This window comes from Narcine bancroftii, chromosome 3, assembly GCF_036971445.1.
Source record: "Narcine bancroftii isolate sNarBan1 chromosome 3, sNarBan1.hap1, whole genome shotgun sequence".
Taxonomy (NCBI): domain Eukaryota; kingdom Metazoa; phylum Chordata; class Chondrichthyes; order Torpediniformes; family Narcinidae; genus Narcine; species Narcine bancroftii.
This window is the reverse complement of record NC_091471.1, coordinates 247,723,085-247,736,738: the sequence shown is the minus strand read 5'-3', so window position 1 is coordinate 247,736,738 and position 13,654 is coordinate 247,723,085. Positions and strand designations below refer to the sequence as shown.

At 44.3% G+C, this 13,654-nt stretch overlaps 1 protein-coding gene across 2 annotated transcripts in view; it reads right to left on the bottom strand.

Moving 5' to 3' along the window:
* Nucleotides 1-13,650, bottom strand: part of cdc37 (cell division cycle 37 homolog (S. cerevisiae)) — a 30,630-nt gene extending 16,980 nt beyond the window's left edge. Inside the window, exons 1-4 of one of the 2 annotated variants that reach the window (XM_069927439.1) lie at nucleotides 13,457-13,650; nucleotides 8,414-8,695; nucleotides 6,499-6,607; nucleotides 5,241-5,356 (exon numbers count right to left, since the gene is read on the bottom strand). In XM_069927439.1, the coding sequence (XP_069783540.1) occupies nucleotides 5,241-5,356; nucleotides 6,499-6,607; nucleotides 8,414-8,695; nucleotides 13,457-13,558 (609 nt within the window). In that variant the 5' untranslated portion in view covers nucleotides 13,559-13,650. The remainder of the gene's footprint in view (nucleotides 1-5,240; nucleotides 5,357-6,498; nucleotides 6,608-8,413; nucleotides 8,696-13,456) is intronic. The other variant, XM_069927438.1, reaches the window with a different exon arrangement.
* Between the last annotated feature and the right edge of the window lie 4 nt (nucleotides 13,651-13,654).

The following is a 13,654-nucleotide window of genomic DNA, read 5'->3' as shown; positions in this document are numbered from 1 at the left end:
TAGGGAGAAACTTGGGAATTATAGACTGACGAGTCTTACATCAGTGGTGTGCAAACTATTGGAGAGGATTTTTAAGGCTAGGATCCATGAGCATTTGGAGAAGTCCAGACTACTCAAGGATAGTCAGCATGGCTTTGTGAAGGAAAGGTCGTGCCACACTAGCCTAATTGAGATTTTTGAGGAGGTAACAAAAGAAATTGATGAGGGTAGTGTAGTAGATGTAGTCTACATGGATTTTAGCAAGGGATTTGACAAGGTCCCCATGAGAGGCTCATCCAGAAAGTCATGAGATCAATGGAACCTTGGCAGGAAGCAAGCAGAGTAGTAGTGGAAGAAAGTATTCTGCCTGGAGATCAGTACCAGTAGAGTGCCGCAGTGATCTGTTCTGGGACCCCTGCTCTTTATTATTTTTATAAATGATCTGGATGAAGAGGCAGAAGGATGGGTCAGTAAGTTTGCAGAAGACACAAAGGTTAGAGGAGTTGTGGATGCAGCTGAAGATTGTCAAATGTTACAAGAGGATATAGAGAGGATGTAGAGCTGGGCAGAAAAATGGCAGATGGAGTTCAATCCAGATAAATGTGAGGTGATGCATTTTGGAAGGACAAACCAGAAAGCTGAGTATAGGTTAATGGTCGGTTACTTAGGAGTGTGGATGAACAGAGGGACCTTGGGGTTCAAATCCATACATCATCCCTCAAGGTCGCTGCACAGGTTGATTGGATAGTTGGCAGCCTATGGGATGTTGGGCTTCATTAATAGGGGGATTGAGTTCAGGTGCAGATGGGTCATGTTGCAACTCTACAAATCTCTTGTGAGACCACATATTGTGTTCAGTTCTGGTCACCTCATTATAGGAAGGATGTGGAAGCCATCGAGAAGGTGTAGAGGAGATTTACCAGGATGCTCCCTGGATTGAAAAACAAGTTTGATGGGGCAAGGTTAGCAGAAGTGGGAGTTTTCTCTTTGGAACATAGAAGGATGAAAGGAGACTTAATAGAGGTTGACAAGATTATGAAAGGCGTAGCTAGTGCCTGGTATACTCAGGACAGGAATGGCAAACACCAGTGGACATATGCACAAAGTTAGGGGAGGTAACTTTAAATGAGACATCAGAGGTAAGTTCTTTTTAAATAAACACCCACAACTCTGTGGGTGCCTGGAATGCCTTGCCTGGGATGGTGGTGGAGGTTGAAACATTAGAAAAAAGAGGGTTACAGGGGAGGGTGGGTTTAGTACTTTTTTTTAAAAAGGAAGAGGGTGGGTTATATGGGTCGGCACAACATTGAGGGTCAAAGAGCCTGTACTATGCTGGTGTTCTAGGATAAAAAGAAAATTCTATTGCATGAGTTTTTTTCCACTTAAGTGGGACTCTCATTTCATTCTCAATGGTCTGATTGTTCCAAGCATCACCCCAAACTAATTCCACCAGTGTGCAAGAACAGCCATCCTATCATTAAGGTGTTGATTTATGCGGAAGTGTGGAATAATGCCCAATGCTGAAATGCACATTTGTAACCAGGGTAAAAATATCTTCCTTGTTGCAAATTAGTCATTACTAATTTAAAGTAGATACATCACAATTAGGCATTAATAAACTACACACCACAAGCACAAATGACAAAAGTGCCCTTATACAGTAACCATATAACCATTTACAGCTCAGAACAGGCCAGTTCGGCCCTACTAGTCCATGCCGTAACAATCCCCACCCTCCTAGCCCCACTGACCAGCACCCTGTCCATACCCCTCCAGTCCTCTCCTCTCCATGTAACTATCCAGTCTTTCCTTAAATGTAACCAATGATCCCGCCTCAACCACGTCTGCCGGAAGCTCATTCCACATCCCTACCACCCTTTGCGTAAAGAAATTTCCCTTCATGTTCCCCTTATAATTTTCCCCCTTCAATCTTAATCCATGTCCTCTAGTTTGAATCTCCCCCACTTTTAATTGAAAAAGCCTATCCACATTTACTCTGTCCCTTTTAAAATCTTAAACACCTCTATCAAGTATCCCCTCAATCTTCTACGCTCCAGAGAAAAAAGACCCAGTCTGCACAACCTTTCCCTGTAACTCAAACCTTGAAATCCTGTCAACATTCTCGTGAACCTTCCCTGCACTCTCTCTATTTTGTTTATATCTTTCCTATAATTTGGTGACCAAAACTGTACACAGTACTCCACATTTGGCCTCACCAATGCCTTGTACAATTTCATCATAACCTCCCTACTCTTGAATTCAATACTCCGATTTATGAAGGCCAAAATTCCAAATGCTTTCTTCACCACACCATCTTCCTGAGTATCAGCCTTGAGGGTACTATTTACCATAACTCCTAAATCTCTTTGTTGCTCTGCACATCTCAATAGCCTACCATTTAATGCATATGACTATTTAGATTTGCCTTTTCTTTTTTTTTTTGTTTATCTTCTCTTTCCGTTTTTCCATCATTACCTTTCCTCCTTTTCCATTTCTGTTTTCTTATTTTCAACTCTTTACCAGACAACATTCCTACAACATCCAACATTTTCCTTATTCTCCTATTTCTATCTTCTTTATCCCCAATCTCCCCTTCCCCTCCTGAGTTGTCCTTTATCCCTTGTCGGACAACCACATCTCCCCTCTCCATTTGGATTTGCGAATCCACTCGCAAGCGTCAACTGATTTTGCAGTGACCGCTCTTTTCCCCCACCCAGCCCCCCCAGAAAAGATTTCACTTTTCATATGTCACAAAGGTCACTCTTTTAATTCCCTCCTTATTCTCTCTATTCCATTACCTTCCCTTATTAATTCTTGTCTATACTATCTATGTTTTCCTCTAATTACAGATACTTTCACGTATGCCCATTGTCTCTATTCACTCTTATACCTCTTTACCCGCATACATATCAATCGTGGTCATTTTTACCCTCATTACCCGTCTTCATCCCTCAGTCTATTTTTGTCTTTACCCACATACATATCAATCGTGATCATTTTTACTCTCATTACCCGTCTTCATCCCTCAGTCTATTTTTGTAATTGTTCTGCAAATTTTCGTGCTTCTTCTGGATCCGAGAACAGTCTGTTTTGTTGTCCTGGAATAAATATTTTCAATACCGCAGGATGCTTCAGTGTAAATTTATATCCTTTCTTCCATAAAATCGCTTTTGCTGTATTGAACTCTTTTCTCTTCTTTAGGAGTTCAAAGCTTATATCTGGATAAATGAAGATTTTTTGCCCTTTATACTCCAGTGGTTTGTTGCCCTCTCTTACTTTTTCCATTGTCTTCTCCAGTACCTTTTCTCTTGTAGTATATCTTAGGAATTTTACTACAATAGATCTTGGTTTTTGTTGTGGTTGTGGTTTAGGGGCCAATGCTCTATGTGCCCTTTCTATTTCCATTTCTTGCTGTAGTTCTGGACATCCTAGGGCTTTAGGGATCCATTCTTTTATAAACTCCCTCATATTCTTGCCTTCTTCATCTTCCTTAAGGCCCACTATCTTTATGTTATTTCTTCTGTTATAATTTTCCATTATATCTATTTTTTGGGCTAGTAATTCTTGTGTCTCTTTAGTTTTTTTATTAGATTCCTCCAATTTCTTTTTTAAGTCTTCTACCTCCATTTCTGCTGCTATTGCCCGTTCTTCCATCTTGTCCATTTTTTTCCCCATTTCTGTTAAGGTCATATCCATTTTATTTATTTTCTTTTCTGTGTTGTTTATTCTTCTTCTTAAATCATTGAATTCCTGTGTTTGCCATTCTTTAAATGACTCCATGTATCCTCTAACAAGAGCAAGTATATCCTTTACCTTGCCTTTCCCTTTATCTATTTCACTGTATTCTTCCTCTTCTTCTTCCTCTGGGTTGGCCATCTGTTGTTTCTTTGATGCCCTTTCCTCCTCTTCTTTCTTGTTTCCATTGTCTTCTGTGGTCTCTTCTTGCTGCAGGTGTTCTGCAGCTGTCGTTGCCGGCTGTGGAGATCGACTCCCCAGCTGGTCCCCCCTCCCGTCGGTGTGTTTTTTTCATGCGCATCGCGCATGCGCGACTCCTCGCGCATGCGCGGTTGCGCACTTTTACTCGGCTCTGTGAGCCATTGATGTAGTTCTTTTTCCACCGACCTGAGGTAGTGGGCTCCTCTCTCCACAGCGGGCCTCTTCGGACAGGTAAGGCCTTCACCTTTTTCCTCCGTTGTCTTCTCTTCCTCTCTTCTTTCCGTTGATTTTGATTTTTCTCCTTTTGTCTCCATCTTCTTTCCACCTTTATACTCACTTTTCTTTAACTTGTATTTCTGTGCCTTTGTATTTTCTCTTGTTTTTCCCGACTTTTCTGGAGAGGGCTGGAGTTCACCGTCCGGCCACTACTCCATCACGTGACTCCTCTAGATTTGCCTTTTCAAAATGTAACACCTCACACTTATCTGTATTAAATTCCCTATTATCCGGAAATCAAGCAAATGGCAGCTTCCAGCATTGTTCTTACTTTTGGAAAATGTTAACTATTTGGCAAATACAGTGCCTAATAAATAGTATGGCCACCCCGGGGATAACGCAGGAAAGGAGGGGTGAGATCAAGAACAGCCATGGTCGTAATGAAAAGCAAAACAGGGTTCTAAAGCCAGATGATCTAATGCATCTTCTCCTGTAATCGTCTAATTTTGTGGACCAACTTTTTAGGGTAAAATTTAGGGGGTCAGTTATTAAACTTATACGACTTCTGACCGCAGCAAGTATCTGCCAAATACAAATACAGAACAAAAAACTGTCTGGATTTGAAATAGGAATTGGAAGGACAGATGGCAAAAATGTTGAATAAAATGAATAATCCTCTTAATCTCAGACTATCTGGTTCAGACAGGTCAGTGCTAATATACAAAAGAAGAATCCAAAAGAAAATGTGTCAGGTTTTAAGTTCACAGTTGGGGTGTCAGTAGCTAGGATGGGCAGGCAGTCTGGGCGTTGAGAGCTCAGATGGGCAGGTGGGTGGCAATTCCACATTCGGTGCATTGACAGCTTGGATGGGTGGGCTACCAGGCCCAAGATGGAGATGGATCTGTGGTTGGGGCGTCAGGAGCTCCAGTGGGTAGGAGGCCTGGGGGGGGGGGGGGGTCGACTTTTACACGATTATGTGTAAAATAGCAGATTTTTGGGCCAAAGGTAAGAGGGAGTGGTCGACATTTACATGGTATTGGCTATTACACATATACATATGGTACTCCTACTCCAAGCCCTGTTCTCAATCTTCTAATGCCTCAGTATACCTCTTCAACTTCTAAATCGATGCACCAGATGACCAAGTAATTGGCTGTCTCCTCACATACGAGTTGGGGATTATCGGACAGGTATTTCTGGCTGTCATCCCAGCGGCTGAGCATACCTGTGCACAGAGAGACAACAATTATTTTTCTCTCCACATGAAACTGGACAAGCTTCAGTCTCTGTATTAGTTTGTAGAATTTGTTATGATTCACCCAATAACCTGCATGACAAGTTGTGTGTGGTTTGATTGGCGAAAGACACCATTCTGCACTGAACCCCTCACACACAGAGGAGACTCAAGTCAGAATCACTGTTGGATTGATGCAGCATTGCCATCAAGGCTTTTGGCATTCAGAGGTGTTACATTACAACTGATGTTACCCACATATCATAACACAGAGTGGCAAAGTATATTTGACTCTTGAAAGAAAGGTAAATGATGGATTTGAATTCAAGAGCAGCCATTCACTGAGGCCTAAACCACTTTCCCCGGGGCCATAGAATATTTAAGAAAAAGCAGTTTTCTTTTCACCTCGCATGATGCATGTAATTTTTATGTTATTTAGTCAGTAGGAGAGAAGTATGGAAGAAACCAAAACATGACTGCTTCACTGGGAAAGGGGCCCATAAACTTTGACCAGAGTCCCTGGGGAGCCATAGCTGAAAAAATGGATAATGGCTGCACTAGTAACACAAAGTTCAGAGCTCAATAAAGGAAGAAGTCAAGGAATTGACTGATTTTCATGTTAGAAAAAAGGGTAAAGTATCACACAGTAACTGGGATGGCATGAAATTGCATGTGATGTGAAGGATTCAGCCCAAATACAAACAAGAAAAAAAACGGTCTGGATTTGAAATAGGAATTGGAAGGTCAGGTGGGAAAAACATTGAATAAAATGAATAATCCACTTATTTTCAGACTATCTGGTTCAGACAGGTCAGTGCTAATATACAAAAGAAGAATCCAAGAGAAAATGTGTCAGAACTGATTATTGAATCTCAGGTGAACAAACACAACTACTGATCAGAACAGGTGACATCTACTCCATAAGGCCTCAAGACATCGAAGCAGAAATAAGCTACTCAGCCAGAGTCTGCCACACTATTTAATCATGAGCTGATCCATTTTCCCCACTCAGCCCCACTGCCCGGCCTTCTCCCCATAACCCTGTGCTTACGTCAGCAATCTGTAAATTAGCATTTTGAGAGCTTTTGTAAAATGTAGCAATTTCAGGGAAAACTCAAGTTATTGTCACTTACCAAAGTGCTTGATCTGTTTCTCATACTTTTCCACAAAGGTCTTGTGTTTCTTTTCTTTATCTTCCTCTGTTTCAATCTTGGATGGTTCTGATTTTACATTAAAAACACTCTGAGAGGCAGAAACAGAAAAATCCAGTATTTACAAAATGTCTAAGCTTTCTCTGGATTTTATCTGCCAAATCAAGATGGAAACATTGCTCCTGCAATATACATCCACAACACATTTGCAACAACCAAAAAATAATTATGCCTAACTATTCAAGATTTGATTTCAGCAGGTATTATTTATTATATGTCACATTTACCACCAACATTTTGCTATAATGCAGGGCACCAATTATTTCAGTATCAAAGTATAAAGGAAATAATTGGTTCAAATAACAAAATTACTAGTATCCATAAATGAGTGTAAACGGAGAGGCAATTAAGTAACCAATTGGAGTTTACAAATAACTTGTATTTTGTAAAATGCAGTAAAACTTCCAAAAGTGCTTGAATATATATAAAAAAAATACACCATAGAAAAAAGGGGACATTAGGACAAACATTTGATGAAAAACAAATATATTAAAGAGTGTCTTAAAAGAATAATTGAAAATTGAGATCTAGAAAAGTCACAGCTTCTCATTGTGGAGCCAAGAAAACAAGGGGTTGGTAAGAGGGGATGGACAACAGACCAAATTGGCATAACAGATTGGGAGAACAGAGTAAAGGAGTGGAGAAGTCAGAAAATGAATAATTTTTTTTTTAAAAAAACAGCTGTTGATGGACTAGAGGAGTCAGTGAGATTTCATCTCTGTCCTGACCAACATTCACCCTCAACATTACACTGCTGGTGGTTAAGCTAGTTTATATTTTATAAAGGAGCTGCTGAGTTTACTCCTTGATAGTAACCAGACAAAAGTCAAGAGATTCTTGGGGAAACTGAAAAAGAGGCCAAACGCCCCAGAAAAGGCCAGAGGAGAGTTTGCATATCACTATTAGGTTTTTTTTTAAAAAACATACACGGGGTAATGTGGTCAAGATGACAGCAGCAAGCTGAGGGAGAGTGGCTTGACTCATGGTGTGGCAGCAGCGGCAGATGTGGGATTGGGGCTGCAGCACGACGTGGTGCTCTCGCCAAGCTGAGCATGACTAGCACGAACCAGGAAGGGCAGTATCTGACACAGCGCACAAATTTCCCAGCGCCTGTGAAACAATCAAGAAATTAGCACTCTGGGATCTTACGGAAAAAGTGGAGCATTTACTGTGAATGCTACTATGACAATTTAGTAAAAAAAAACAATGCTGGAAAAAAATTAGCAAGTCAAAATATGTACTTTATATAGCAAAGATGAAGATACATAACCAATTTTTTGGGCTTGAGCCTTCATCAATGTTTGATCAAAATGTAGGCAGATACCTGAATAAAAAAAGAGGGGGTTGGGGAAGAAGCACAGACAAAAGGTGGATAAGGGAGGGAGGGGGAATGGTTCTGTAAATGGAGAGGGATGGGGGAGGGGTGGAGAGCAGGAGGAAAGAGGGATGGGGAGTAGAGGGAGTAGGCTAGCAGAAACTGGAGAAATCGATGTTGATCCCACTGGTTAGAAAACCCAGACAGAATGTTAAGTATTGCTCCTCCAATTTACAAGTGGCCTTGTCTTGGCAGTGCACGAGGCCACGGACAGACTTGTCAGCAAAGGAATGGTTACAAAATGCTGGTTATGTATCTTTATCCCTGCTCTATAAATTACACCGTCTGACCTGCTGAGTTTCTCCAGCATTGTGTTTTTATTCAATCATGGCGTCTAAAGAATTTCATGTTTTATTTCTTATGACCATTTGGTGCTTGATTTTTAAAAAAATTTTTAAAAACAGTCTTGTTTGCAGTTAGAAACGTCCCTACAGTGGAAACTTGGTTCACTTCAATACTAACCTTACTAAATCCTTCTTTACTCAGTGTATCGACATTCCACGGCATTGACTTTTCCTTCTTCTTCAGCTGTGCCCCTTTCTTATCCCATTCTTTCTCTTCCTTCTTCAACTGTTTCAGCTCATCCTGCAATTTTTCAATCTCTTTCTTTGTACTGACAGTTTCCACCATTGCCAATTCTTTCATCTTCTTCTGACATTCAATGAGCTTGCGTTTAACATCTCCACTCCCCTTCTGGTACTCCTCGCGTTCTTTCTGCGCCTCTTCCATCCGTTCAACCCGAGCCTACAAGAAAAAGTTGGCAAATGCCACTTCAATGAACTGTTGTGAAAGGGTCAAACAAAACTCTAGAAAGAAACAAGAATTTATTTAGAAACTTTATGTTTTGCCACAACAGGTCAGATGTTTTCTCAGGTAGAATACAGGATATTCAAGTCCAAAAATCCAGATGCCAGAAATCTAGACCACCCAAGAATCTGAACTTTTCAAAAATTCTCCAACTTTTAAAATTTTGAAGGCTTTTGTATGCATGCCTAAGCGCTAGATGTACAATGGCAGCAAATAAACATGCTTAATACAGGTAACCTCATCAATACCAATTCATTTGTATAGTGTATTTTTCTTTGTGTTCATTTTTAAACATAATTTCAAGCATTACATGGTTTTGCTTGTTGTGTAAAAATGTTATGTTTATATTTTTGTCGTGTTGACTTTTTCTTTAAGACTGCTCATTTTGTGTGTAAAAGTAGATGACACATTTTTCTTGTTTATTTTTCATTGTGTGATGACATTGTTTGATTGTATTGTATATGTTGAATATTTATTGGTTTTGGAGGTGGGTGGGAAGGGGGGGGGAAAAGGGAGAAAATGCCACTGTCTCTATTTAATGAGAAACGTTTGTATATATTTTGGTTGACATGGTTCAGTGTGAAAATTTTTTTAAATTTTAAAAACTGCTCATTTTGATAAATAAATCATGGTGTATTTGCTTGAATAAACTATCAAAATTGCCCTGTTCATCTTCTTATTCCTCTCTTGAATTTATATTTAAGAGAACCAGAAAATCCTAACTGACAATCCCTGAGCAGTCTGGATTTTAGGACTTCGACATATCTTTGGGTGGTGTCACCATTTGTTGAAAAATAGGATGTTTTCAACCCATTAATTTTTCCACTCCACAACTGACACAACTGCCATAAAAATACCACAAGGTCAGCATTTGTTGGTCACCCTGAATTTCCCTATGGTCGCCCACCTTCTTGAACCAATGCAATCAGTATGGTAACAGTGCTCACCCTGCACTGTTGGCCATGGATCTCCACAACTTAGACCCAGTGATGAAGAAATGGCCAAGACCTATTGTCAAGATAGGGCATGAATTGGAGAGGATTGAGCTGCTGGGGAATATCCTTTCTGCCTGCATCCATTAGAGTTCCCGGTGGTAGAAATCTCTCATCTATCCTTGGATTCAACAGACTTTAGCATTACCAGAAAATTTTATTTTTAAATTTAGAGATACAGCACAGGTAACAGGCCCTTCCGGCCTACAAGCCCTTGCCACCCAAATACACCAGTTAACCTCCAAACCCTGTACAATTTTTGAGGGTGGGAGGAAACCAGAGCACCCAGAGGTCACCCATGCAGATACCAGTAGAACTTTACAGACTGAACAAGATTCAAGGGATTCAATCAAAACAGTTAAAGAATATCAAGGAATAAATTCTATATTCATGGGCTTGTCCAAACCATTACTTGGGACTTTTATACATCCAACACTTGACTAAGAAAAAAAATGGAAATAATTATTAAAGCATATTACAAAGCAACAGGCAATTCAAGGAACACAAGTGCAATTCTGAGCACTTTCTAAATCTTTCAAAGAAAAGTTTTTATTAAATGGCAATGAATTGAATCTTGAAAGGATTGTTTATGTTACCAGAATGTTGTAAAACTTTGACGTTCATGTCCTGACATGATCTGGTAACTCACTTGAAGAATGACAAATGGAGTAAAAGGCATTGAATGCAAAGCTGAATGCCTATCATACCCCAAACTGAAGATGAAAGCAATAAGGGCAAAATAAATGGTCCTACGACTGCCCTTCAGAGCTCAGGAGCAGGATAAGAATTTCACCCCGAGAGATTGTTCTTTAGCAGCCGAGTCCCAACTCAGCTCTCAAATGGCCAATGAACGTGGCGATGATGAGGGCCCCTCAGGGACCAACGGCAGTCATCTCATGTGATCTCCCGCACGACAAGAAACAGCGGGAATGCCGGCCAGAGAGGGGCCTGCACTGCAATAATGTCACACCTGTCATCAGAGACAGGGCGTGAATATAAACAGAGCTGGCAGAGCAAAAAAACTCAGTCTTCGATCTTGATTTAACCGTGTGTGTGTGTGTGTCATTCTTTCTCCACACTTTGCTTAGTGCACATGCTACATTGGTGACCCGACAGTCCATTTGGCAGTTGGACTGAAGATGATGGACCAAACAACTCTCCACTCAAGCTGCCAACGTTCTGGGCGTCGCAGCCACAGGAAATTAGTGTCCTTCCCCCCATGGCCTATGACACCTGGAACACTAAGCCAGGCCCAGCACTGAAGGCAGCCAACAGCAATTCTATACGAACTTATGGAACCTGCATCATCTCCCTATGATCTGCTGGCCACCTATTTACGTGGACTTTTACTGTCGCGGCAGTGGTGCAACTGCTCCTGGTAGCTGATTTCCTGCACACCCACTGCCTGCTGGTTGACTTGAAAGGAGTGCATTTGGTGCTCTCCAGAACTTTTTAAAAAATGCCCCCCACCTTGACTCCATCACGCTGTCTGACGACACCTACACACGTATCCTGGCAGAGCTCCCCACAATCGTGGCGCCACATTTCTCCTCCACGGAACCAAAGCACTGGATAAGGCACCACATCCTCGCCAAAGGTCCCCCAGCTCAACGCCAGGTTACCCCCCCCCCCCGAGAAACTTGACCACAACAAAGAGGAATTTAAGAAAATAGAGGAGTTGGGGATAGTGCGGCAGTCAGGCAGCCCATGCCTCAAGTCCCCATTACATGGTCCCGAAGGCAGCAGAAGGGTGGAGGCTGTGTGGTGAGGCTACATGCCCCATATCCTCTTCTGCCAACTTACAAGAAGCACGGGTGTTTTCAAAGGTTGCAGGGGTTATCATCAAATCCCAGTGCACCCCAAGGATATATCCAAAACTGCCCATCATGTAACTGTCCAAATTCTTCTTAAATGTTAAAATTGAACTCACATTCACTTCAGCTGGCAGTTCATTCCACACTCCCAACAGTCTGGAAGAAAAAGTTCCCCCTAAACATGTCCTCTGATTTGTATCTCACCTAACCTCAGTGGAAAAAGTACTGACAATAAATCTGAAATCTAACATGTAGACAACAGTAATGCCATCACCAGAATTACATAGCGATAGATTCCACACTGAACACTTCCACTGAGAAAGGAGAAACATTAGCTCAAGTGGTGAAATATTAAGAAAGGTTTCCTCCTCCCCCACACACGTCCCCATTACCCCCTCCCATGTTCCCACGTTCCTCTCCCCCTCCCTCTCTCCCACGTTCCTCTCCCCCTCCCTCTCTCCCACGTTCCTCTCCCCCTCCCTCTCTCCCACGTTCCTCTCCCCCTCCCTCTCTCCCACGTTCCTCTCCCCCTCCCTCTCTCCCACGTTCCTCTCCCCCTCCCTCTCTCCCACGTTCCTCTCCCCCTCCCTCTCTCCCACGTCCTTCTACCCCCACATCCCCATCACCCCCCACATCCCCATTCCCTTGTCCCCCCGTCTTCCCCCCACATCCCCATTCCCTTGTCCCCCCCGTCTTCCCCCCACATCCCCATTCCCTTGTCCCCCCGTCTTCCCCCACATCCCCATTCCCTTGTCCCCCCCGTCTTCCCCCCACATCCCCATTCCCTTGTCCCCCCGTCTTCCCCCCACATCCCCATTCCCTTGTCCCCCCGTCTTCCCCCCACATCCCCATTCCCTTGTCCCCCCGTCTTCCCCCCACATCCCCATTCCCTTGTCCCCCCATCTTCCCCCCACATCCCCATTCCCTTGTCCCCCCGTCTTCCCCATTCCCTTGTCCCCCCGTCTTCCCCATTCCCTTGTCCCCCCCGTCTTCCCCATTCCCTTGTCCCCCCCGTCTTCCCCATTCCCTTGTCCCCCCCGTCTTCCCCATTCCCTTGTCCCCCCCGTCTTCCCCATTCCCTTGTCCCCCCGTCTTCCCCATTCCCTTGTCCCCCCGTCTTCCCCATTCCCTTGTCCCCCCGTCTTCCCCATTCCCTTGTCCCCCCGTCTTCCCCATTCCCTTGTCCCCCCGTCTTCCCCATTCCCTTGTCCCCCCGTCTTCCCCATTCCCTTGTCCCCCCCGTCTTCCCCATTCCCTTGTCCCCCCCGTCTTCCCCATTCCCTTGTCCCCCCCGTCTTCCCCATTCCCTTGTCCCCCCCGTCTTCCCCATTCCTTTGTCCCCCCGTCTTCCCCATTCCCTTGTCCCCCCCGTCTTCCCCATTCCCTTGTCCCCCCGTCTTCCCCATTCCCTTGTCCCCCCGTCATCCCCCCACTTGTCCCCCGTCCTCCCCCACTTGTCCCCCCGTCTTCCCCCCACTTTTCCCCCGTCCTCCCCCCACTTGTCCCCCCGTCTTCCCCTTACCCCCCCGTCTTCCCCTTACCCCCTCGTCTTCCCCTTACCCCCTCGTCTTCCCCTTACCCCCCCGTCTTCCCCTTACCCCCCCGTCTTCCCCTTACCCCTCCCGTCTTCCCCTTACCCCCCCGTCTTCCCCTTATCCCCCCGTCTTCCCCTTATCCCCCTCCACCTCTCCCACGTCCCCCATTTCCCACCCCCTCGTCTCCCCAATCACCCAAGTCCCCACCCCACCTGTCCCTACCCCTGCAAACCAAACGTGGTGCAGGGGAGCTGCCTTGCCCACTGCCAGGCCCTGAACTAGGCCCGGTGCCGGGAACTTTCCACGGGAAGACAGCGGCCTTGCTCGGAGCCCGAGCCTCGTCCGCCCGCCCGTTACCTGGTGCCGCCATCGGAAGAGGCTCGCCGTGTCGATGTTGGGGTGAGTGTCGTCCTCATCGTCCGACACCTCGATGTGGTCCCACACGCTGTAATCCACCATGGCACCAGGCGCCCGCGGTCGCTCAATCCCCAGCCGCCGGCTTCCAGAACACTCGCTGGCCCAGCCAGCTCCCCCCCGCCGCGCGTCACTTCCGCT